The 24,471-nt window shown below is 59.2% G+C and overlaps 1 protein-coding gene across 1 annotated transcript in view; it reads right to left on the bottom strand.

Annotated features, from left to right (window-relative positions):
• Nucleotides 1-119: 119 nt before the first annotated feature.
• The window catches only part of TMPRSS9 (transmembrane serine protease 9), a 31,245-nt gene continuing 6,893 nt past the window's right edge, over nucleotides 120-24,471 (bottom strand). The window contains exons 4-19 of the mRNA XM_087867423.1: nucleotides 23,122-23,189; nucleotides 22,838-23,013; nucleotides 21,969-22,010; nucleotides 20,824-20,937; nucleotides 18,335-18,506; nucleotides 15,601-15,875; nucleotides 13,533-13,669; nucleotides 12,570-12,888; nucleotides 10,817-10,988; nucleotides 10,012-10,283; nucleotides 9,395-9,531; nucleotides 5,078-5,465; nucleotides 2,024-2,195; nucleotides 1,105-1,370; nucleotides 886-1,022; nucleotides 120-444 (exon numbers count right to left, since the gene is read on the bottom strand). Coding sequence (XP_087723549.1) covers nucleotides 283-444; nucleotides 886-1,022; nucleotides 1,105-1,370; nucleotides 2,024-2,195; nucleotides 5,078-5,465; nucleotides 9,395-9,531; nucleotides 10,012-10,283; nucleotides 10,817-10,988; nucleotides 12,570-12,888; nucleotides 13,533-13,669; nucleotides 15,601-15,875; nucleotides 18,335-18,506; nucleotides 20,824-20,937; nucleotides 21,969-22,010; nucleotides 22,838-23,013; nucleotides 23,122-23,189 — 3,009 coding nt within the window. The 3' untranslated portion in view covers nucleotides 120-282. The remainder of the gene's footprint in view (nucleotides 445-885; nucleotides 1,023-1,104; nucleotides 1,371-2,023; nucleotides 2,196-5,077; nucleotides 5,466-9,394; nucleotides 9,532-10,011; nucleotides 10,284-10,816; nucleotides 10,989-12,569; nucleotides 12,889-13,532; nucleotides 13,670-15,600; nucleotides 15,876-18,334; nucleotides 18,507-20,823; nucleotides 20,938-21,968; nucleotides 22,011-22,837; nucleotides 23,014-23,121; nucleotides 23,190-24,471) is intronic.

The raw sequence follows: 24,471 nt of genomic DNA on the forward strand, positions 1-24,471 counted from the left end.
TCCCCAGCTGTGGCACGGAAGCCTAGGAGGGTGGTCCTCGCTTCCCCGCCCCCGCACCCTTCCTCCCACCCCCGGGCCGGGCTGTGACGCGGAGGTGCTGAGCCAGCAGGCTAGGGACGAGGGACTGTTTATTCCAACAAAATACGCAGTAAGACTGCACCCGGTTAGCCGCAGCCCCTCACCTCCCGCCCGCGCCCCAGCCGCCGCCTCCACGGGCAGAGGGGCCGGCCGCTTCCTGGTGCTTTCACCTCTCTTGTCCCAGGCGTGGGCAGCCACGGCCGGTCACTCCTGGATGTTCTGCCCGATCCAGCCTCTCACGGCCGCCACCCGAGTATAGACACCCGGGAAGTGGGGCCGTCCGCAGCCGTAACCCCAGCTGGTGACCCCAGTTAGCAGCCACCGGCCAGAGGGCTCCCTGCAGGCCAGGGGTCCCCCAGCGTCACCCTGGGGAGGAGAGAGAGGAAAGGCCTTAGAGCAGGCCAGTACCTCCCCCACAGCAGCCTTTGGGCCCGGGCCACTTTCCACGGAAGCCTCCTGGTTCCTGGGAAATGGGCTGTGTTAGGACCACCCGCTCCTTCGGCTGGCGGACGTTTATGGACACTGGGCATTGGCCCCGGCAGAACGGGACCTCGCGCTGCCTCGCTGCCCAGCCTTCCGTCCTTCCTCGGCAGGGCTCAGGGGCTAGATGCCCAATAAACAGTGGTGGAGTGAGAATTCGAGGCCGGGATCAGTGCCCTGCTTGGCGGGCTGGAGAAGTGGGCGCCGGAGGGGGGCACCTGGCCGGTAGGTCTCGCGGCGATGAGCACTTGGCCCCGCGACCCCCGCCCTCCGCGGGTGCGGCTCGGGCCCCGCGGAGCGCCCGCTTCCGCCGCCAAGTGCGCTCACCGAGCAGCTGTCCACGCCGCCCTGCGGGAAGCCGGCGCACAGCATGCGGCTGCTGATCTGCACCGGGTAGAAGCGGCGGCACGTCTGCTCACTGAGGAGGCGCACTGCCGCCTTCTGCAGCTGCCGCGCCATCGAGCCTGCGGGCGAGACGGAGCCGGGTGGGCCCGGGGCGCGCCCGACGCGGCCGGGGGCAAGGGGTGTGGGGGAGGCCCCGCCTACCTCCCTCGCGCACCGAGCCCCAGCCGGTGATGACGCAGCGCGCGCCGTCAGGGGGCCGCGGCGTGGGCTCGGGCAGGCAGATGGGCAGCACCAGGCGGCTGCGGCGCACGGGCCCCGCCAGCTCGAGCAGCGCCACGTCGTAGTCCAGCGTGTAGGGGTTGTAGAAGGGGTGCTTGTAGATGCGCGCCACGCGCTCCAGCTGCCCCTCGGCGCCGCTCAGGAACGGCGTGCCCAGGAAGGCCGCCCACTGCTTGGGGTCCCCGTAGCTGCGGGGCGCGCGGGGACAGGCGTCGGCCCGAGTCGCTGCGCCCCGCCCCCGCCCGCTTGCTCATCTGGGGTCGTCCTTCCTCCTAGGACGGCGGAGGGTGCGGGGGTCCCGCCCGCTCCCACGCACTGACGTCACCCCACAAGCTAATCCTGTGGCCGGCGGGGGCCGGGCCCTACCTGCCCGCCCCTCTGACCCTGACCCAGGAGGTGCACAGTGCGCCCCTCAGCTAGCCGTTCTCCTGGAGGACAGGGCCCCTAACCCGGTCCACCCTACTGAGCGCCCCGCCAGGAAGGGGACTGGCCACTTTGGGTCTGGTACCAAGTCCCAGTGGGGTGAGCCAGGGATGAGAGGTCCCCTCGGTTCCCCGGAGGCTCCTCCCCACCCACCCCCCGCCCCGCCCGGCGCAGCAGGCCTCGCCCCGGGTGCTGGGAGAGGCTGTGGCCACGGTTTGGTGGGAGTCCGGCTGCCGGTGTGGGGTGAGCAGGGGAGGGCTGTATAAAGGAGGGGACTGACTGGGGCAGTGGGTGCCGGTGGCTGCGGGGGGGGGGGTCCCCCATGGCCAAGGCTTGGAGGGGCAACTCAGTGAGTTTTTGCCTGCAAAGTTGGCTGGTGAACCCCACAGGCCGGGGACGTTGGGGCGGCCAGACTCACACATCGAAGCAGTGCGCGGCGGACAGCAGCCACCTCTCAGCCACCAGGACGGCTCCGCAGCGGTGCTCCCGGCGCCGCAGCCACAGGCTCACCTGCCAAGGCCACTCCCCGCGACCCGCGGCGCTGCCGCCCACGATCCTGGTCATCGCTGCCACCGGTGCCAGGCCGCAGTCTGCAGGGAAGTCGGGGACTGCTCAGCGGCTGAGCGGACAGACCCACTCCCATCCGGGTGGGCGTGTAGGGCAGGACTAGCGAGCAGTGGGCTGGGGGACCTGGAAGAGACACTGGGCCTGGCGCTTGGTCCTGCAAATGAGCCCTCCTCTCAAGTAACATTTGGAATGCGTTTAAGTTTGCCTCCTTTCTGGCTGAAGGTCAGGCCAGCACCTCCTCTCTCCTCCCTCTCCACCCCCAGGTGTCTCTCAGTGCGCTAGGAGCCAGGTTCGTACTGCCCCAGGGCCTTTGCGCACCCTAGGCTGCTGCCCAGTAGGTCCCTGTCCTGTCCCTGCAGCTCCTGCACTGCCCAGTCTTCCCGGATGCCCTCCCCGGTTCTCCATCCCGGGATCCTTCCTCCAGCTGTGACATATCATGCCCCCCCTCCCCCCCCCCCCCGACAGGATGCACTCTCGGAACACAACTGCAGAAAGAACAAACCAGTGGTTTCAACGGGTGCTGCAGGAACCCGTCACCACCCACGGGAGCACAGGGGGACCCGCATGGTCATTCCCACAAGGATCCCTCCTCCAGAACAGTCCCCCTCCCCAGCCTGCTTTCCCACTCCCCAGGTGCCTTCCCTGCCCTGCAGCCTCCGGTCCCAACCTCAGCTAGAAGGGAAGAAAGGGGAGACAAGAGGCCACCCTCCCAGCTCCTCAGTCCCGAGGACGCAGACCAGGAGGCCTGGGGAATCGGATGGAAACTGCACCTCTCTGGAAATGCTGCCCCCCGCCCCCAGCACGGAACAAGACAGCAGTGTGCGCCAGTTCCGGGGGCTTCCGCACCTCTTCTGCACCCCAAGCTAAGAACCTGCAGGCTGTAGCTATGAGAATAGTAAGTCAACAGGGTGGGAGGCCGATGCAGAGAGAGCCGGCTGCCGCGGTAACAAGACACGCTCCCCCTCTCCCAGCATCCTTGCTGGAAACTTCGTGGCAGCCAGACTGGCAGCAACTGTGGTCGGAAGGAAAGCCGCCCCTTTGCCCTGGGACATCGGTCTCAGAGATGAGCTTTGCAGCCCAGGTGCAGACCGTCGCAGGGCTCTGTCCCGGACGTTCCACGTCGGTCTCCACTTTGTGGTTCCCCAGGAAACAGGACCCAGGTCCCCTCAGAGCCCAGACCCGTGCTCCTAGCCAATTGAGATGCTTCCTTCTGACGTCCCCTACACCCCAGTATGCGCCCAGACCCCACAACGACCTGCCTGTTCCTCCGTCTGGTTCTGATGGTGCACAGGCTGCCTCGAGGCACGGGCTTGTAAACCTGACTTTGTGGGGACAAGTCTGCGCCCTGGCCACTCTGGCTTATCGGGCCAGGACACTACACACGTGTGCCAGGGTAAAGGAAGAGACGAGCCCTGGGGACACATCCTAAAGGTTGGGATAGGCCAGAGGATTACGAGCACTTCCCCCCGACTTCTGTGTCATGGGGTTAGTTCACACACACACCCTGAACACAAGGACACCAGGACCTGGGGAGGCCCGGGGCGGGATGCTGACGGAGGAGGAGAGCAGGGAAAGGTCCCGGGTTCAGAGTCTCTGGAGGGGAGTTGGTGAGGATGCTGGGGATTCTGGGAAACTCGTCAGGAGGAAAGTGGGTCCAGCAACACAGACCGGCAGCCCCATGTGCTGATCACCCGCCTCCTTTGGGGGGGGCCCCAGACGCTGGCTTGGTCCCTGCCAACCTGCCTCCCCACCTGCATGAGGCCAGACCAGATGCTCTCTGTCCTTCGTGTGGACGTGAGAGCACAGAGCTCCTGTCTGCTGGGGGGGGGGCTGCGTGCACAGAGGAGTAGAGTTAGGGGCTCGCGCCAGCGCCTTCCTGCTGCCCCCCAGCCCTGGGTCCCCACCCCCCCCCCGCCTTCCCGCTGCGCCCCCACCCTGCCCCTGGTCCCCGCCCCACCCCACATCACCCTTCTCTAGAGAGCCCTGTGTCCGTGGCAAAAACACTTCCTTCTCTCTGAGTTCTGCTCAGGTGACCATCCCATTCCTCAAAACCAAGGCCAGGTGGGAGGGGTGGGACTGTCGCTAAGACAGGGGTCCACCCACACACCCCACATCCCGCAGAAGCCAGGCCTGGTTCTCCCCTTAGTGGCCCTGCAGCCAGGGCCTGCTGACAGGTCTTGGCTTGACCTGTGTGAACCCGGCTGTATTCAATGGGGTTTATTTTGGACCTGCAAATACACGTTCCATACACTTCTGATCAATACTCAATAAGACGTTAACCCCACTTCCGAGGCGCGCTCCGAGACGGCACAGGCGCAATCTCCATCAGCGCCTCTGCGGGCCCGTCCTGCAGAGCTGGGCTGCGCCCTAGCCAAGATGCTCCCCGAGGCCCCGTGCAGGAGCCTGTGGGGTCGGCTTGCTCTCCTCAGTCCCGCTCGCCATCTTACTGTGCCTCTGGTTCCCTGTCCGGTTCCCCACCACAGCTCGGGCCGGGCCTGCACACAGGAGCGTGGTGTGAACACTGGCTGCATGGACAGAGCAGTGGAGACCCGCCCGCCCGGGCTGCCCACCCGGGCCTGTGTCCCAGCTTTCAGGACGTCTCATGGGCAGACTCGTCCTCTCCACAATCATACAGCTACGTCTGAGCCCCCAGGAGCTCGGAATGTGACATTTGGACACAGGTCTTTAAAGGGGTGATGAATTAGAACCAGGTCACTGGGGGCCATGACGCAGTGAGGACACGAGGACAGACACACGCAGAGGGACGAGTCTGTGAGGACACGGGGAGAGGACCACGTCTACTCAGACTTCTGACCTCCAGCTCCGGGAGAGAACAAGTGTCTGCTATTGTCACGACGGACGCAGGGCCCCTGCCACCCACACATCCCTCTGTTCATCCCACTACCTGGTGGCTGGAAGCCCACGGTGGGGCTGGGGGCACTGGGAAGTGGGGTCTGTTCCCCCACAGTGGCGCTCGCAGTGGCGGCAGTCCTGCTGGCAGGTTGGCTGGTGGCCTGGAAGGTAGCTCTGCTGGCCAGGACCGCTGGGACGGTGGGGCCAGCTGCCGTCCTGGAGGAAGGCCTGGTGGAGGGCGGGGGTCCCGTGACGGGTGGGGGAGGGCTGGGCAGGGGCCCGGAAGACATGGTGTCCAGGATCCAGCCCTTCAGCCTGGTGATGCGTGTGTACACGCCGGGCCTCCCGGCCTGGGCACAGCCGACCCCCCAGCTCACGATCCCCGCCAGATAAAACACGCCGGGCGCCTCCTCGCAGGCCAGGGGTCCGCCAGAGTCGCCCTGCAAGTGAAGGGAGGAGGGGGAGGACATGAGTCACACCACCGCCATGCTGCTCGCCTGGCGCAGACACGGAGACACAGGTCAGTTCTTTCTCTGTACAACAGGGAAACCGAGGAACGAGCTGGCTGTGACCACGCGGGCGCGTTCTCCGCATGGGCCCTGCCAGGCGCTCCCACGTTCCCGCATCAGTGCGGCGGGGGCCTCAGGAGACCTGGCTTCAGGCCCCGCGGTGTGACCTTGCGTGACCTTGATCAAGTCACTTCTCTCTGAGCTTCGGTCACTCTCTCTTTTGTTTTGGAGACGTAAGAAAAAAATGCAGAAAACTCTGAGTACAACAGTGACCCTCACGGAGATACCCACGGCCTCGAACGGGGCGCGGCTGGTAGCCACCAGCCTCCTTCTGTGCGTTCAGAGGAATCGCACCAGTGACGCAGGGCTCCCTCTAAGAATCGGGGTGTTACCACAAAGCTTAGGCCACGTAGCACATTGTTCTCCCCAACGGTGGCAGGAGACCGTCTCTCTCGGCCCACCTGCTCTTTGCACCCCACGACCTTGGCCCTCCTCCCGCGGGTGGGGGGCGCTCTGTCTCTGCCCTGGGACCTGGGCTGACCTCTGCAACAGCCTTCACCCCCCAGCTCCGGGGACAGTGATGCCAGGCGACTTCCAAAGCAAGGTCATGCAAATGCCATGTGCTTCCAGGCTGCTCCCTAGAGCTACTGGCTCTTGGAAGCCCGCGACCGCGTTTCGAGGGGGCCAAAATGAGCCCGGGCGGAGACCTGGTGGGGAGGCCCGTGTAGGGTGCAGCTGGGACCCTAGCCCACAACCGGCACCAGGTGTGCGAGGAGAAACGCCTGCGGAAGCTGCCGGCACACGAGCCTCTGAACCGTCCCAGCGGAGGCCGCCCTGCGTGGAACACACACACCAGCCCCGCTGGGCCCCACCGCAGCCTCCAGGCCGCGCGATCCGTGACGGTAGTGAAACGGCTGTTTCACACCGCCAGGCTTTGGGGCGTTCCGTTAGCCCTGGTCCTGGGGCCCCAGCGCCCCAGGGACTGACAATTCAGGAGTTTGGGGTGTGTCCCAAACTTCGCTTTTATGGGAAGTTTTATGTGAATTTTGTAATTTTAGAAAGTATGCAGTGTTATCTTTAAAATTTATAGAAAGAGGTTATATGTAACATTTCTAGCTGGCCGTGTTTAGCAGCATCAAGACGACACGCCAACTGTCACAGACCCATCAGTTACCTACAGAATAACAGATAAAATATACAGCTCGTAATGGATCTGACGCAAACACAGAAGAGTCTACGCAGGCACTGCTGTCACTGCCGTCCTGCAAGATCATATGACTACGAGCCCGACTTACGGGTGGGACTCGGAGGCCCAGCGAGGTGGCGTTGCTCGCCTGGGGTCGTGGAGCGGACGCGTTCCCGCACCAGCGAGGCTCCAGGGCTGGTATTTACCCCACCTCTTTCCGCTGTGCCTGCGGACACACTGTGCTGTCGTCGGTGTTTTGGTTTCAGCAGTACCTCTGGGGGTTACGACTGAAGTCTGGGGCCACGGGGGCCCCGGCGCTTTCTGTGTCCCAACTCGCTGTGGACACTGCGGGCATCGTGTCCCATCTGTGGCGAGAGCGTGCGTCTTTCTTGCGGCTGGCGTCCCGCGCTCCCCTCCGGCTGTCTGGCCTCCCCTGCTCCACCCGAGCAGCCTCGTCCGGAAGCCCAGGTCCCCGACCGGCTGCGGGGCTCTTCTCTCTTCCTGAGGCGTCCGTGCGTGTCTACTGTATCGGCTTCTGAGGCTTCTCCATCTCCCCGCCCCTGGAAAATCCCTTCCGGCGACCCGCTCCTCTCTGGGGACCCGGCGCCCCGTGGGCCTCTGAGCTGGGAAACTGTAGACTGAGGGGAAGGTTCCTGTGGTTGCGTGTGGTGCTTCTGTTTCCTGATCTCCTTGTTGGTTGGTTGTCTGGGTTCTGTTCCTACTGCTGTGTGATCGCTTTGCAGGACAGACTGCATTTTCCAAAGTCACGGCACCCCCACCGCCCGCCTCAGGGGACTTGGGTGGCCCTCCCTGCAGATGGGGGCAGGCTGGTGGCCTCGGAGGCGTCACTGGACGTGACTTCCAAGGGAGACACAGTCTCTGCACGTTCTCTTGGGACGTCTGCACTTGGAAGCCAGGCGCCAGGTCGAGAGGAAGCCCTGGGGTCCACAGCCCCGCTGAGCCCGCGTGAGTGCTCCCCTGGAGAGTGGATCCTCCAGGCCCCCCGAGTCCCCGAGCTCCTGCTGGGAGAGCAGACAGTTCTTCCCAAGTGCAGACTCGGGGCCCAGTGCACAACTGCTGCTTCAGGTCCTGGCCGTTGCTGGTGCAGAAATAGGGTTACCAACACTTAGGTTTGTTCTGGGCTCTTCTAGGTCTTTGTTCCTGGGTGTACACACATGCCCACTTCTTCTCGGAGTTATCTTGCCTTGTCCTGTGTCATCCCTTTGCTCTTCTGCGGGAATTCTGAAGCCGGCTTGCTCAGTGCTGTGGCGAATGCTAGGGGAATTTTGCCTGGAATCGCACTTACAGAGAAAATGGGGAGACACGGTCTTCGTAATATCGAGGCTCCCCACCCATCAGTCCGGGGTAGTTTTCCGGTCATTCGGACCTTTTTGTTTTCTTCAGAGTTTAACGGTTTTCTCCATGAAAACCCGCACATCTTCTAGAGTTTATTTCCGGACACCGGACAGACGTCGTTCCCGCTGTCAGTGGGGTCCCTTTTTCTAGGATGCGGACTTTTGCTGGAAAGTGAAACGTTCCTGACCTCGTACAACGCTCTCGCGTCGGGCCACGCTGTTGCGGTCTTAGGCGTCCTGACTGTTTCTCCGCTGGTGGCGTGTTTCTGGTTTATTTTCTCCTTTTTTTGGCGGTCAGTCCTGTTGCTGCCGACGGAGGCTTTGTCTCCGTTACAGATCTCCTTCCTCGTTTCTTGACCTTCTGTGTTCTCCAGACACGCGTGGCAACAGCAGGCAGCCTTCCCTGTGTCTGACGGAAAGCTGCTGTCTGGCCACAAGCATGACGAGTGCTGTGTGTTTCTGTTCTCTCTTATATGGCTACGGTTTTTAAAAGCGTGGCTGGAAATGGTTGTTACAAACGATCAGATGTGGGGCGTCTGGATGGTGCAGTCAGTTGGACCTCTGACTCTTGGTTTCGGCTCAGGCCAGGACCTCAGGGTCATGGGATCGAGCCGCGTCGGGCTCCGCACTCAGGAGGAAGTCGGCCTGAGATGCTCCCTCTGCCCCCCCAGCTCTCTCTCTAAAATAAATACATCTTCAAAAAAATTATCAAATGCCTTTTTCTGTGGTTTTGGAGATGATGCCCCTTCTCCCCTTCGATCGCTAAAGTGATACCGATGGTACTGGCTTCTCCTGGTCGGACCCGCCTTTTTAGGAGACAGACCCACCGTGCTTGACTCCTTACCCGCTAACATGTTCCCAGAGCTAACCCGCCAGCAGTGACTGACGGTTTTGCGTCTGGCCCGTAAACCTCTCCGCCCGTGGATTTCTCTGGCTCTCCCAGCATGGCTTCGGAGCCAGCTCTCCCCTAAGAGGGGGCCACGGCTCAGGCGCCTACCCGCCGCTCTGCGGGACCTCACAACCTGTGACGGCTTCTCCTCCAGTGAGCGCAGCTGTGCGTCTGTCGGAATCGGCGAGTCTGTACTCCGCGTGCGCCCACCACACACGAACCGCTGCCTCCCCTCCGGCCTGGAGAGAATGTTCCCGAAACCGACATTAGAGACACGGGTCTCCCCAGGCTCCCCCGTTCGCCGTGTCGCACTGACCGTCTTTCTGCTTCTGTCTCTGTGTACCCGCTGAGCGCTTTGGAAGCCTAGACCCGAACAAGAATGAGGGGGCCGGCCGGGGGGGGGTGTGTGGGCCCCTGGGCGGATGCTCACCTGGCAGGAGTCGACCTTGCCCTCCAGGAAGCCCGCGCAGAGCATCCGGTCCGTGAGCGAGAAGTTGTAGAGGGCGCTGCAGGCCTTCTGGTCTATGATGCCCACGGACGCTCTCTGCAGAATGTCAGGCTTGGTGGCTGCGAGGAGAGGAGACCCCCCACCACATGGGGTCAGCTGCCAGCAACCCTGAGAGGGAGGCGCCACCCCCCAACGCACGGGCGAAGAACCCAAGTTCCACAGGGTCGCAGGGACTCGTAGCGAGTCATGTAGCGAGGAGGCTGACCCCAGGCCCCTACTCACGCCCGAGACTCTCGCCACTGTCCCCCCGCAGACTCCCTAGCGCCGTGGGTGACCTGCAAGGAGGCCACTCTGCGGCTCCAAAGCTAGCATGAACTTTGGGGGGCTCTGAAGGGTACACCACAAGTGTCTCCGAAGTTTCTCTGCGAAGAGCCACGGAGCACATGCTCTCGCAGCAGGAAAGCCCCCGGGGGACCGGCTCTCAACAAATGGGCAGGGCTGTGGGCCAAGAAAAGTCGAAAACGCAGCCGCGCTGCGCCCGTGGGCGGGTGCCTGTGGGCCCTGGAGGAGCGGACCAGAGACCCCGGCCGGGAGCTCACCGTTGCCCTCCCGCGTGCTGCCCCATCCGGAGATCATGCACTTGCGGCCGACGGGGAACTTCTGGATGGCCAGGGGCAGGCACACAGGCTGGATGAACGTGTTGAAACCCAGGGGCCTGGCCAGCTCCAGGACGGCCACGTCGAAGTCCAGGGTGCCGGGATTGTACTGGGGGTGCAGCACTGCCCTCCTGAGACCCATCTTCACCGGGGTTCCGCCGATGCCCGTGAGGGACACGGTGCCCAGGTGGGCCCGGACCAGCTCCACCTTCGTGCTGCCGACGAGGGGCTGATCAGACACCCTGCCGGTACCCCCTCCTGCCCCCAGGAAGCCGGGCAAAGCCGCCCCCACTCTGGGGAGGGGCGCCAGGAGGACAAAGGGGCCACACGGCTGCTCCCCAACAGTGGTCCCAGGCTGGGGGGCAGGGCAAGGCACGGAGCCCTCCTTCCCTTTGGCTGTAACAAGAGCAAGCGGGCCCCACGGCATGAGAGGCCCCTGGCGCCTTAGGGGCATGAAACACAGGTGCTGCCGCTCTTGGAGCCCAGGGGAAGGAGCCCTTGTCCCTTCCTCCAGCTAGCCCCTCCCTGTCCCCAAAGGTCAGTTCCGCAGACTCCCCCTCCCAGGAGCTGCAGCCCAAGCTGGGCCCCCCGAACCCCTACTTCTGCCTGTGCCCTCTCTGGTTTGTGGCTGGACATTCAGACCCCCGTCCTCGGACCCAGGGCCACCCAAGCACACAGTGGCAGGACGCCTGGGGCACCTGGCAACGGAGGGCGGCTGAGTGGCGCTCGGGGCTGGGGTGGGCCTTACTGGTTGAAGCAGTGGGCAGCCGACAGCAGCCAGCGGTCGCCCACCACGGTCGCGCCGCAGAAGTGCCGGGAACCTTCCTTCAGGCTGACCTGCCAGGGCACCTCCCCCGAGGCGGCTCCCAGACCACCCACGATCCGCGTGGGCTTCTCCACGGCCGGCCTGGCCCCGCACTCTACGAGGAATGAGAGAGGAGGGTCCTGGCATCTCCGCCCGCCCAGAGCAGGAGCACTGTGGTTCCCGGACACCAGAGCGCTGCCTGCCCGTTATACAGATGAAGAAACTGAGGCCTAATGGTGACCTAAGGTCTCACAGCAAGGATGTGGCGCAGCAGGGGCAGAAGGGTTCCAAAGAAGACAGTCATAGAGTGCCCTGGCCCCGTTGGCCTGAGCCCGCCAGACACAGACCTGTGGCCTGCAAGGTCGGGCTGACAGGCTCACTGCAAGGAGGAGCACTCACGGGAGGACCCATGGGAACCGGGCATGCAGGTTCGGTGTGGGGGGAGGTGGTGGTGGGGAGCTGACATTTAAATGAGCCAGAGCTCCAACAGGCCCAGCATCGCGGGTCTGCGGGCCCATGAAGGAGGGCTGGCATCTGATCTGGGTCCTTGGAGACCACAGAAGACAGACAGACATACAGACTGCTGTGTCCAGAGACCCTGTCTCCATGGCTCGGCCCCAGGCCGTAATTAAGGCAGCTCCCCAGTGCCAAAGCCATGGAGGTGCCCCAGGCAAGTGTGACCATCCCTCGATGTTGCTGGAACATTCCATGGAAGAGCTAGCAGTGGGGAAGGAAGCAGGGGGAGGGCGCGTCCTGAACCTTGGCGGCTGGCCCCACCCGGCCTGCTCTCCTTACAGAACCGCTCAGGGGAGGCAACTCCGTGAGCCGTCTGGCTGCAAACTGGTTAAGAATACAGCAGAAATCTCCCGTCTGCCATGGCTCCGCCACAGTCAACAAGAACCAGGCCACTCGTGGAAGCAAACACCCCGCGAAGAGATGCACAAACCAAGGCGGAGACACACGCCCTGTCCCTGCGCGGGAAGATTCGCAGTGTGGACGCGTGAGGATACGCACTCTGCCTAAGCCCAGCTGTAACTCTCATTGTGCAAAACTGTGAACACGGAGGTGAAAAAAAGGACCGACGTGACTGGGCTCCTGACGGCCGGTCACAGACACGGAGGCAGCCGAGGGTGGGTGGGGGGACCGGGGGGGGGGGGGGCGGGACGAACTTGTGTGTAGTGGGCACAGAGCTTCAGGTTTGTGAGACGGAAAGTTCTGGAGACTCGTTGCACAAGGTGAACATAACGCGACTGACCTGGACATGCAAGAAAGTGTAGGATGGCCCATTTTATGTGTTTGACACGGCAATCAAAAATAAAATAAAAATTAAAAAAGCAGATAAGCCGATCTTGCTCTTCTCATGCAAAAGGAAGCATGCAAACGTGTACAGAAAAATTTAGGGGAAAAAAGAAATGCAGTTTCTCGGATATTAAAATGTCTGTGTGTGTACAGTTACGGGGGTGGTGTCTGGAAGGACCCCCGAGTGGGACAGTTTGAAGTCACTAGCTGTGAGGACATTGCATATACGCCCCCGTGCACCGCCTGACTTGGCCGTGCAGTCTGAAGGGTGCCAGGGTGCTTTCGCCTGTGCCCACCGCAGACATCACTAGCCCATCACCCATCCGCTCCCCAGTACCAATCGATCCAATCCTGTAGGGAGTGGACGCCTATGTCTGCCTGTGCCCCCAGCAAATACCTTGTGGCCTAGAGGCGGTCACTGAGTCAGGAGGCGCCGTGCTGGGACCCCGCGTGGGTCTGGCACGGGTGTGGACCACTGGGCTCTCAGGACTGGCGGGCTGGGCAATGCTGGGGATGGCAGAGGTGGGAGCTGCAGTGGGGGCCAGAGGCTTGCTCGCCACAGTGATGGCCTCTAGGATCCAGTCCCGAAGCCTGGTCACGCGGGCATAGACACCGGGACGCCGGGCTTCTGCACAGCCAATCCCCCAGCTAACGATGCCGGCCAGGAAGAACCTGCCAGAGGGCTCCTCACAGACCAGGGGGCCTCCTGAGTCGCCCTAGGAGACAAAGGCACGCCTTCATGGGGGGTTGGGGCTCCGAGCCGCAGCCAGCCCCAATCCTGGAGCTGCAGAGTCAGAGAAGGAGTCCCACCGGGGATTCTGAGACCTGTCTGCCCACAAGCTCATGGAGCAGAAGTGGGCCGACAGTCTACACCTCAGAACCTGCTTTCTCTTCTGTAAAAACTCAACAGAGTGTCTAAGATCTCTTCCAGTTCCACCGCGGGCAGCTGAAGACCCACCCCAGATAAACACCCCCTCCTCTCCTTATCCCACGAGATCTGTGGGGGTCACCGCTCGCCTAGGCAAACAGGACGGCCACAGCCTTTCCTGGAGGCTCTCGCGCTCCTTTCTTGCTGTCCTTCCCCTTCTGGGACGCTCACATTCTCAGACACAAGCCCCCCCCCCCCATCTTCTCCCGACGCTTTCTCCAGGCTCGTTTGGGCATGGCTCCCTGAGCACCTGCAGTGCTCTCTCCCCACCTTCTCCCCATCCAGCTTTAGACATGAGACCAAGGGGATGAACTAAAACGCAGGAAATCCACAGCCGTGCGGAGTCCAGCAGGGGACGTCTCGGTGTTGGACCAGAAGCCGTGAGCACCCCGTTCCCCGGGGCCCGGGGCAGGTGTGGGCCACGGGGCTCACCTGGCAGGAGTCCACCTTCCCGTCCAGGTAGCCGGCACACAGCATCCTGTCGGTGAGCGAGTGGCCGTACAGGCTGGCACACAGGCCCTGGTCCAGCAGCTGCACGGTGGCTTTCTGCAGCGTCTCTGGCTTCACCACTGCCCAGGACAGGGAGAGACCAGCAAGATGAGCCTGGAGGCTGCAGGGCGTGTCCGCTCTGACCCTGCGTCCCCCGCCAGAAGGGGACTTGCTGCAGCGCCCGGCTCAGAAACCGGCAGAGGCCGTGCTCTACAAATACCCGCCAGTAACCTTCTGGCCCAGACAGCAGACGGGCATCCGAGTTCACACATCTCCCCTCTGAAAACCGCTCTGCCTGAGCCTCCCCTTAGGTCTCTGCCGCTCTTCTCGTGCTCCTCTGCGGAAAGCTTTCCTTAACCCGACATTGGCTGATTTACGATTCATCTCTGCTAAACGTTAATTCACATTATGTTGTCCCCTCTTCAAATCTTCCGGTGTGAGCCCCCCGCCCCCTGGCTCAAACAAAATGTTTGACTGCCTACCCCAGGGCCTTGGCACATGCTGTTCCAACTGCCTGGACTGCTGTCTCTACAGAACCTTCTTCCCTCATCTCCTTTCTCATCTCCCTCCTGCCCACCTGCTTAAAGCTATGGCCCCCACCCCCATCCCTACCTTACTTTCCTCCACTGGGTTCGTCCTCGTCTGCCATCTTTATAACCTACTTCCCTCTAGAGCTGTGCTGTCCAGAGCGGTAGCCGCTGGCCACACATGGCTACTAAATGCTTATCTAATTGGGTTCAAGTGCAATAAAATGTACAACTCGGTTTCTCACAGGCCACGCCACAGGGGGCTGGATGCTTTTGCAGCCGGCGACACAAACTTAGGAACGCACAGCCGTCCCAAGGAAAGTGCTCCCGCTGGCGCTGGTCTGGGCTGACCCCCACGCGGGGAGGCCGTCCTGCTCGCTGCCCAGTCCCTGGACCCACGCTCGGTGAGCTGGGGAGGCTCGAATGTGTCTGGACCGTCTTCCCTCCTAATTAGGTCCATGTGGCCAATACCTTTCCTTTTCAGAAGGCATAAAGCATTCTTTCCTTCACGTCAGGTAGAAAGAGCCCTGAGAAAACCCCAGGACACAGGCAGCGGGCCCTGCGAGGGAGGTCAGACGCGTCGGATCCCCAGACCCTTTACATAGGGCAGAGCTGCCCCCACTCCCATGCCCTGTCCATGAAAACAGGTGGCTAGTGGCTACTATGTTGGAGTTTGCTCTAGAATGTTCTAGACGGCGTCAGTCAGAACTTTCCATGACGACGGGAATTCTCGCTGCAGGACGCCCTCCTGTTCCCTGATGCTGTGTGTCCTCTGCCAGCTCGGAGTGGAGGTGTCCCTGTCCTAGGGCCTTCCCTACAGCTGTCCCCCGGCCCAAATTGGTTTCCCCGCGACATCCCGTCACATGACAGTTGGCTCTCACCAGAGGCAGTTCTGTTCTGTGAAGTCGCCACGAACCCCGGATTAGTGAGTAGGAAGCATGGCTCCTGGGGATCACGGGACAGGTTCCTACGAACCTCTGGTCCCAACATTTTCGAGAACTGACCGATAGGTAACCTCGTGTTACATGTGCTTCCGTCTAAACGTGCCGGAGTTAATGCAAGCCGCCGACTCCTTCACCTGCACACGGGCCAACGGCACCGCCGCTCACCGCGCAGGGCACCGTACCTAACGCACGCTCCCTCACTGGACACACCCCAGCCTTCCTGCGCTTAGGAATGCCGCCGGCACCCCAACTCTACGCTAGGGGCCCTTTTAGAAATTGCCCTCAGAAAGCACAAAAACGCAAAGGACGCTGGTTTCTGGTGGGAGGCGAGACAATGAGGCGGCACGCTGCCCCGTCCGGCCTCGGCCACAAGCACGCTCCTCGCGTGGCCGCCGATGACCGCAAGATCGCCGCGAGGACCATCGGGGCTACGGACACAGTCGTGGCGCAGGGGCGCCGGCGAGCGCAGGACCCCAGGACGGCGGAGGCGGCTGTGCCGGGACCTCCCTGCGCTCGGGCCAGTCGCGGGCAGGCACTTACGGAAGTCCTCCCTGAGGTAGCCCCAGCCGGAGATCAGGCACTTCCTCCGCGGCGGGAAGACGTGTGTGGCGGCGGGGAGGCACACGGGCTGGACGTGCCTGCCAAGGGGCAGGGGGCTGTGCAGCTGCAGCACCGCCACGTCGAAGTCCGCCGTGTCTGGGTTGTACCGCGGGTGCGGGGTGATGCGGGCCACGCGCGCCCGCACCGTGCTGGCCTCCGTGCCGCTCAGGAACGTCGTGCCCGCGTATGCCACCCACGCTCTTGGGTCTTGGAACCTGCGGGACAGACAGACCACGGCTCAGAGGCCCACCCCTGGGACAGGCGGCAGTGGGAGGCGAGGGAGGCAGTCACAGGGGCCGAACATTAAGGGGGCGCCCCGAAACCCAGTCCTCACAACCGATATTTCCACGCAACGCTGTCAACAACAAACGTGAATGCAAAGGAAATCCATCCTGTACCGACAATCAGCAACACTCTAGGTGAAGACAAATCCGGGTACGAAACGCTAAGGGGGCCCAGAAACCACAGACCAGGCTGCAAAACACCTAGGCCTGCGGCGACCAAAGCAGGGGCGTCTGACGTCAGCACAGGGGCAACCTGCACCGGCCCCACTCACCTCCCTCGCCCTCCCTGAGCCCTGGCCTGTCGGGTCTGGTCTCGATTTCAGAACCGCATGTTCTGGTCGTCGTGGTTTTCTTTGCACTCAATTTGACTTTTTTGCAACATGACATGAAGGTGTCACTCGTCACAATGACTGTTTTGGGCAACCCCCTGCATTTCGCCCTCCCAGGCGAGTGCCTCGCTCTCTTCACCCTAATCCCGGCCCTCCGATGCGCCTCCTGGGCCCCACGGACAGTCAGCGGAACAGCACGCTTCCCGGCAGAACCACGGGACGAGGCTGGGTTCTGTTTCACGAAGTCTATCCCCTTTGCCCACCCTCTCCCAGCATCTTTATGGACCGCTCTGCTAAGCTCAAGGCCCAAACTCTTATTGCCTTAAAAATGGTTCACATGGTAAGTTTTATGTCATCTATATTATATCAGAAGAAAAAAGAAAAAACAAAGATAGCTATAAGAAGCCCTCGGGACAACTGGGGGAAGTCAGATGCGGGTGGACGGACGCTGGCGGGCAGCATGCGGCCGATCCTCGGCGGTGCAGGCCTGCGGGGGACCGTCCCTCATTTGTGCAAACGTGTGCAGCCGAGTCAGAGGGGATAACATCAAAGGGTCTGGCAAAGAAAGGTGCCTGCACGGATGTGTGTACAGGTCCCGACACGGACACAAGCAGTAGGAGCGAGTGTGAGCAGCAACTCGAACACTGGCCGAGATCAGGGGAGAGGTAACACAGGTGTTGGCTGTACCATTTCTTCCTCTTCTATCTGCTTAAAACACTGTCATAATAACGTATGGGAGGAATAAAACTTAAAGTGGAAAGCTCCCAACTCCCATGGTCCTGAGTTGTCCCTGTTTCTGATCTCTTTCCCCCAGACCGTCACCCCGAGGCAGACAGCAGGGTGCACTCGGGGCTCACCAGCCTCCCACGGGCCATTAACATACCGAACCATGGGGTAGTTGGTAGGCAATGGTCTCTGTGAGGAGCCCAGGCTGCTGCTGCCCTGCCCTCTCCCCAGGACTCCGAAGACTGCACAACCAAAAGCAATGCCTGGTGCGGAGGCTTCTAGAACCTTCCCCCACCTAAGACCAACTCCATTCTGGGATCAGCCACTCTAGTTTATTAAAGATTCTGACCATCCTCAACAACAGCAGACAACAACCAGGTTCAAAAATGGGCGAAGGACATGAACAGACATTTCTCTGAAGACCTACAAATGGGTGCTCCACGTCACTGGCCATCAGGGAACACAAATCACGACCACAGTGCGACCTCTCTAGGATGGCTCAAATCAAAACGGTAGACATAACAAGTGCCGGTGAGGATGTGGAGAACCTGGAGCCTCCCGCGTGGCTGGTGGCGACGGGAAATGGTGCAGCCCCCATGGGACGCTGTATGGCGGTTTCTCAAAGGGTCAAGCATGGAACTACCCGATGACCCAGCAGTCCCACTTGTGGGTATGCTCAAGAATGCAAAGGGTCCTGAAGAGAGCCTTGCACAGCCCTGTTCACAGCAGCAGGATTCACAGCAGCCAGGGGGTAGGAACAACCCACACTGGTCAACGGAGGAGTGGATGCAGAGAACGTGGTAGAGCCACATAAGGGAAGGTCATCATTCAGCCTGAAGAAGAGAGGAAGGACCCTGACACCTGCCACGACGTGGACGGACCCTGAGGACACGGTGCTCAGCGACAGCAACCAGACCCAGAAGGACACATCCCGCAGGACCCCACTCCCGGGAGGTCCCCAGAGGAGTCCCGTCCACACAGAGAGAGAGGAGCTGGTGGGAGCCAGGGCTGGGGCAGGGGGTGGGGAGTCCGTGCTTCCGGGGGACAGCGTCTCTGTGTGGGGAGATGGAACGTTCTGGAGACGAGGGTGGGGGTGACTGCAGGGCGGCTTGAGTGTGCTTCACGTCACTGAACTGTAATGGTTAAAGTGGTAAATTCATGTTATGTGTATTTTACCATGATTTAAAAAATAAATAACAAGAACACACTCAGATTCAACAACAAAAGAGAAAGAAGGAAAGGAATAGAAGAGCTCCAAAGCGGCTCTGAGGACGCCAGGAAAGGCAGCGCTCCCAGAGTGGGAAGGAGGGCGACACCAAGGGATGCAGGGCTCACTCGTTGAAGCAGTGGGCCGCAGACACCAGCCACCGGGCCCCAATGACAGCAGCCCCACAGAAGTGTTCATTGTTTTCTCGAAGGCTGACTTGCCACGGGAACTCCCCGGGGGACGCTTCCACGCCGCCCACGATCCGGCCCGCCGTCTTCCAGCCAGGCTGTAGACCGCAGTCTGCAAGACACAGATGCCACCAACCAGGAGCCCCAGAAGGCAGGCCCATGACCGTGCTGCCCGCATGTCCATGAGGAATCTCTCACCCCCATGTTCCTCTCGTTCAAGGACGTGCTCCAGATCCCTTGAACTTGGCTTTGCTGACTCCTTCAGGGTCTCCCCGGTCCCCCTCTGCCCCATCTCCAGCTGCTCGACAGAGGTCAAACACCCAAGGCTGCACGCACCAGGGAGTGGCAGAGAACACTTCCAACCAGGAACGCTTTCTCTGCCTCGAGCACAGGCGGCCTTCACGCAACCTTCCCTTCGCCATATTACATCTATCGCATGGTTCATGGCCAAAGGCTAGGTGCGGGTGGGAACTTCACCCTTCGGCCTTGATTTGGGGTCGTGCTAACTCATAAACCAAAGGCTCAGCACCTTGCTTTCTTGTGTTTCTAGCTGCCTGGTGGGCATTTTCCTCCTTTTCCTTCTCACCACGGGCCCCTCCTTCTGTTGTCTCTACTGTGGTGTGTGCTGCCGTGCAGTAAACAGTGAACTCGGGCAGGCCCGGGCTGTCCAAACAGCGCACATTTCAAAGAAAGTCTGGCCCTTGACCACCTCCTGGGAGGAAACCTCTAAGCCCTTGGAATGTTGTGTGATGAGAGCAGGTTTGTCTATCTGGGGCATTAGGTCACCCAGAAAGTTTATGCTACAGTGTGACTGACTGATGGCCTTGGGCCATGTGGTATCTGCTTGACCTTTGGGGAGGGGCTGCAAACTAAGTGTTATGGGCCGAGTTGTGACCCCTGAAAAGATGTTGAAGTTTGATCCCCCAGTACCTGTGAATGTGATTTATTTGGAAATAGAGTCTTCACAGATGATAAATTAACACAAAGTCATGAGTGAGGGCCCTTAATCCAATGACTGGTGGGTGTCCTCCTGAAAAGGGGAAATGTGGACACAGACACGCACGCAGGGAGAATGCTGTCTCAACATGACAGCAGAGATCTGGATGACACCCCTACAAGCCAAGAAATTCCAGGCATCCAACAAACCCCAGAAGCTGGGAGAGAAGTAGGAAACAGCTTCTCCACCAGCTCACGGGGATCCAGACCCTCGGACACCTTGAACTCAGGCCTCCAGCCTCCCGCATCGTGACAGGGCACATTTCCGCTGTTTTGGCCACTCCGTTTACGGCACTTTGTTCTGGCAGCCCTGGGACTCTCCTACATCAAGTGAGCTGTGCTGGTGTTACGTGGCCGTGTGAGCAACCCCCAGGGCAGACCCTGGACACCAAGGCTCGGCGAGCTGCCCTGGTGGGAAACACCTTGTGTGTGTTGTCACATGCGGCTGCGGGGACAGTTAGTGCAGGGCTGTCCACGGCACTCCCCTGGGAGAGGGCAGTGGGAAGCTTGCTCTCTCCTGGTCTTGCCCACACTCTGCCCTGTGCGCCTTTTCCTTTGATGACCTTTCCACGGGGAGAAACTGTAATCGTGCCGAGAACACCTGAGTTTTGTGAGTCTTCCCAGGGAATCACTGACCCTGAGGGGGCCTTGCAGACCTGACCGAGCCGCCCATTTCGGTCAGCCTCCACAGATCGTCTCACATCCCGGTGCCATGTGCTACGAATGTCTCCTTCACCATGTAATTTGCAAGTTTCATAATTCTTATACGTACATCTTTCCGTGGAATGCTGTGTCTCGGCTTCTTTGGTGCACTTTTGTGTTCCTTGGTGAGGTTTTATAATTCTATGTAACGTCACACGCTTGACACGTTTATATGTTGTTCTCTTGATCACAGTGGGGCTTTTCGCCTTTTACGTTCTAGTCTGTTGTGACTCGTGTAAAGCACAGCAATAGCTTTTGCACGGGCTGATGTTTATCTTACGTTCCTCTCGGTGTTGGCCACTCTTATTCTCTAACAGCTGGCCAGTTAATTTATTAATTCATTTATACAGACAATCACATCCACTGCAAATTCTGTCTTCCCTCTTCCTTTCCACACGTAAACGCAGCTCTTACCCTACTGCATGGGCTAGCATCACTAGAAAACGCTGGCTACTCTTACAGCATTTCAGTTATAAGATTCCCTTGCTCAAATCCCACTGCATAGAGGACAGAGGTCCAGCTCCTGGCATTTGAGGTTTCCCACAGTTTGGTGAGGACCTGTCTGTTCAGCCATATCATGGGTGCCCCCCCCCCACTTTTCTCAGCCCAGCTCCAGTGAATACCGGGCCCGGGTGCCCATATGTAATGTGCACAGTGGGCCAGAGAGCAGAGCCAGCAGCTGACCCTAGAAAGGGGACATGGCCCAGAAACCGGCCAGGTAGGAGACTGACCACAGTGAGCCTCATCAGATCCATCGGAGCAGTCCACTCTGTCATCACACTCCGGGTTCACTTTGGTCACACACTGGCTGTTCCGGCAGGAAAAGGTGTTCCCTGGACAGTGACCTGAGGGCAGAAAAGAACCAAGTTTTTGATCACACTCCATCTCTCCCAGCTGCAGCAAGACGTCCACAGAGTCTCTAGAGCATGGAAAACACCTGTTTTTTACTTTTTTAGCCCTGAACGTTTCTGAAATAATTTACTCGGAATTAGTACGGGGACATAGCACAAGAACGCCGGTCAGCACGAAGGCCAGGGCGTAGCCTGCATACCACGTGTACGTCCACATCTTCCAGCACCCACACGTTTCTAGCTGTCCGCTGGGCATTTGCAAGGTGAAACTGAGCTTCTCAAGTTTTGGTAAAACATATACAACGTAAAATTTACCACGCTAACTGTTTTAAGTATACAGTTCACATTTGGGGCCGGACTGTTCTCTGTGGGGGTTGAGCAGCACTCCTGGTCCTACACACTTGACACCAGGAGCCCCCACTCATTACAACCACAGATGTCCCCGGACACTGCCCAGCAACCCCTGGGGTCTGGATCACCTAGTTGAGGACTCTGTGTGGCATTCACTCTTTCTTCTTTTTCTTTTTTTTTTTTAAAGATTTTATTTATTTATTTGACAGAGAGAGAGTCAGCTAGCGAGAGAGGGAACACAAGCAGGGGGAGTGGGAGAGGAAGAAGCAGGCTCATAGCGGAGGAGCCTGATGTGGGGCTCGATCCCATAATGCCGGGATCACGCCCTGAGCCGAAGGCAGATGCTTAACCACTGTGCCACCCAGGCGCCCCTCTTCTTTTTCTAAACTGTCTTTTAACAGATTTCCACCACTCTTCAAAAAAGATGGATAATGTTTTCTCTCAATCATGTTTGGCCACGCGTAATCCAAAGTGTCTCAATCTTTAAGTCCTTTGCCCACACAGGACTATGAAACTATCCCCGCCCAGCCCCCTGGAGGAGACCGGTGTGCAAAAGTAGCATTTCCTGCATTTGAGGGATTCCTCTGTGTACTGTAAAGAAACCTCTCCACATGGCTGCAATCAGAGAAACCCTGCAGAGGGCAGGGAGCTCCATGGGAGAGGGCAAGACATACCTGATTTTAAGTCTCTTTCTGTCAGTGGCCCTTTCTGGCTTCCTGCAGTGAAACAGACAAGATAGAAGCTGATTCAGTGAGTTCCGTAGTTCTTTGAAAACACTGGACTGCAAAGCTGAGAGCTGCACAGTCTACCATGGGAGCCACTTAAATTCTAACTTCAATCAATTTAAGACGAAATCAAATGAAACAATCTCTTGCTCTGTCTCATTGTCTGCGTGACCTGTGCTCCGGAGCCACATGGGGCCGGTGGTCACCTTAATAGGCTATGCAGGCAGCAAACCAAGGGGAATTCAATTAGGCAGCATTGATATAAGGGTTACTGAGACTCGACTAGCGCGTCAGGGTAGGTGGGGAAGGAGCATAAATGTCCTGTAGGGCAAGGTCAAGGCAATCCGTCTCTAACTTGATGACACACTGACTCCCATCTGGCTCTCAGGTCACGATGCTCCACATCATCAGATTTCATGTGAAGTTTGGGAACACGATACAGAACCTGCATCATCCGATCTTAAGGCACAGCATTTACTCTTAGTCCTATACCAGAGTTGGCGAACAATGGCTGTGGGCTAAACGCAGCCCACCACCTGACTGTGTAAATAAAGTTTTATCGATACCCAACTGTGTGCATTTGTTTATGCACGGTCTTTAACCTTCCTGTTGCCACCGAGATCCAATGGGCTGCAGAGACAAAAGCGTTTACGCTCCGGCTGTCTGCAGGTTGCTGTCACCTGTTCTGTGCGCTGAGGGTAAAGCATCCTGCACTTTCCATCAGAGGGAGCAACTACTGAAAACCTGAAGTTTAAGGCAACTTTCAAATGCCTCCCACAGCCACCTCCTAATTCTTTCGGTGGCAGTTGCCTACTTACCTGTGAGCTCGGCAGACACAATGGTGCCATGGGCAGCCAGGGGGACGCCGTGCCCCTGCAGCCTTGCTCGGAGTCCCTGCTGCAACAGCTCCTCCTCCAGGCCCAGACTCAGTGACTGCAGGGCTCGCAGCAGGAAGTGTAGCCGGAAATGCACAAAGACACTGGAATTCCCAGCCCTGCAGGTAGGAGAGAAGCCCTTGGAGAGGGAGGGCTCCTACTGGAATCTTCCGGAATCTCCTGGGTGTCCAGTAGGGTTCCTTCACCCGAAGGAGGCCCTGACTCACCTGTAACCTAGCACAGTGCAGCCCACACAGCTGGCCTCCAACTCTGTCTTCTGAAAGCTGCTTACGAACTGCAACAGAAACAATAGCAGCACCCACTGAGGCCACGGACTGGGCGCCTGTCCCGTGGGGACCTGCTGTGGACACGCAGAGCTCGAGGACACAGAAAAGCGCCTCTTGTCACACTCAGTACACACAGCGGTCACAGAGCTGTGTCAATGACAGGGAAGAGGCACTTTGAAGTTGTTCGGATGAAAATATTGCCCTATCAGCAGGTGGATGGATAAAATGGGGCCCATCCACGTGATGAGGAGCGAGGCGCCCACATGCGCTGCCCCAGGGATGGACCTGGAGCCCACGACGGTCAGGGAGGAAACCAGACACAGAAGGCCACACAGCGTGATTCCACGTGTCTGACACGTCCAGAACAGGCCCATCCACGGACGGAAGGGGGCTCGTGGGGGCCGGGGATTGATGGCTAATGGGGATGGCATTACTTTGGGAGTGACAGAATGTTCTGGAACTAGACAAAGGTAATGGTTGCATGATTTTGTGAATACACTAAATGCCACTGAATTGTTCACTTTAAAAATGGCTAATTTTGGGGCTCCTGGCTGGCTCAGTCAGTAGAGTATCTGACTTTAAAAAAAAAAAAAAAAAGATTGATTGATTTGACAAAGCAAGCGAGCACAAGCCGGGGGAGGGGCAGAGGGAGAAGCAGGTTTCCCACTGAGCAGGGAGGCCGACAGGGGGTCTGATGCCAGAACCCAAGGATCATGACCTGAGCCAAAGGCAGACGCTTAACCGACTGAGCCACCAAGGGCCCTGAGCATCTGACTCTTGATTTCAGGGTTGTGAGTTCAAGCCCCACAATGGGTGCAGAGATCACTTAAATAAAACTTTAAAAAAATAGTAAATTTTATATGAATTTTAGACTAAGAAAACCCTGCTTTGTGCGAACAGATGCTACTAGAACTTGCTTATCCTGGGGCGCCTGGGTGGCACAGCGGTTAATCGTCTGCCTTCAGCTCAGGGCGTGATCCCGGCGTTCCGGGATCGAGTCCCACATCAGGCTCTTTCGCTATGAGCCTGCTTCTTCCTCTCCCACTCCCCCTGCTAGTGTTCCCTCTCTTGCTGGCTGTCTCTCTCTGTCGAATAAATAAATAAAATCTTTAAAAAAAAAAAAAAAAAAAAAAAAAAAAAAAAAAAAAAGAACTTGCTTATCCTTCATGTGCTGTTTGAGGGACCACCATCCACTTCTCCCGGGACTGTCTCAGGTTTAACACAGAAAGGCTCCCGTCCTGGGAACCGGGGTGGGTGGTTTTGGAGGTGCTGTCCCCAGTGGCGTCAAGG

This window comes from Ursus americanus, chromosome 14, assembly GCF_024610735.1.
Source record: "Ursus americanus isolate L20-20 chromosome 14, mUrsAme1.1.p, whole genome shotgun sequence".
NCBI classification, from domain to species: Eukaryota; Metazoa; Chordata; class Mammalia; order Carnivora; family Ursidae; genus Ursus; species Ursus americanus.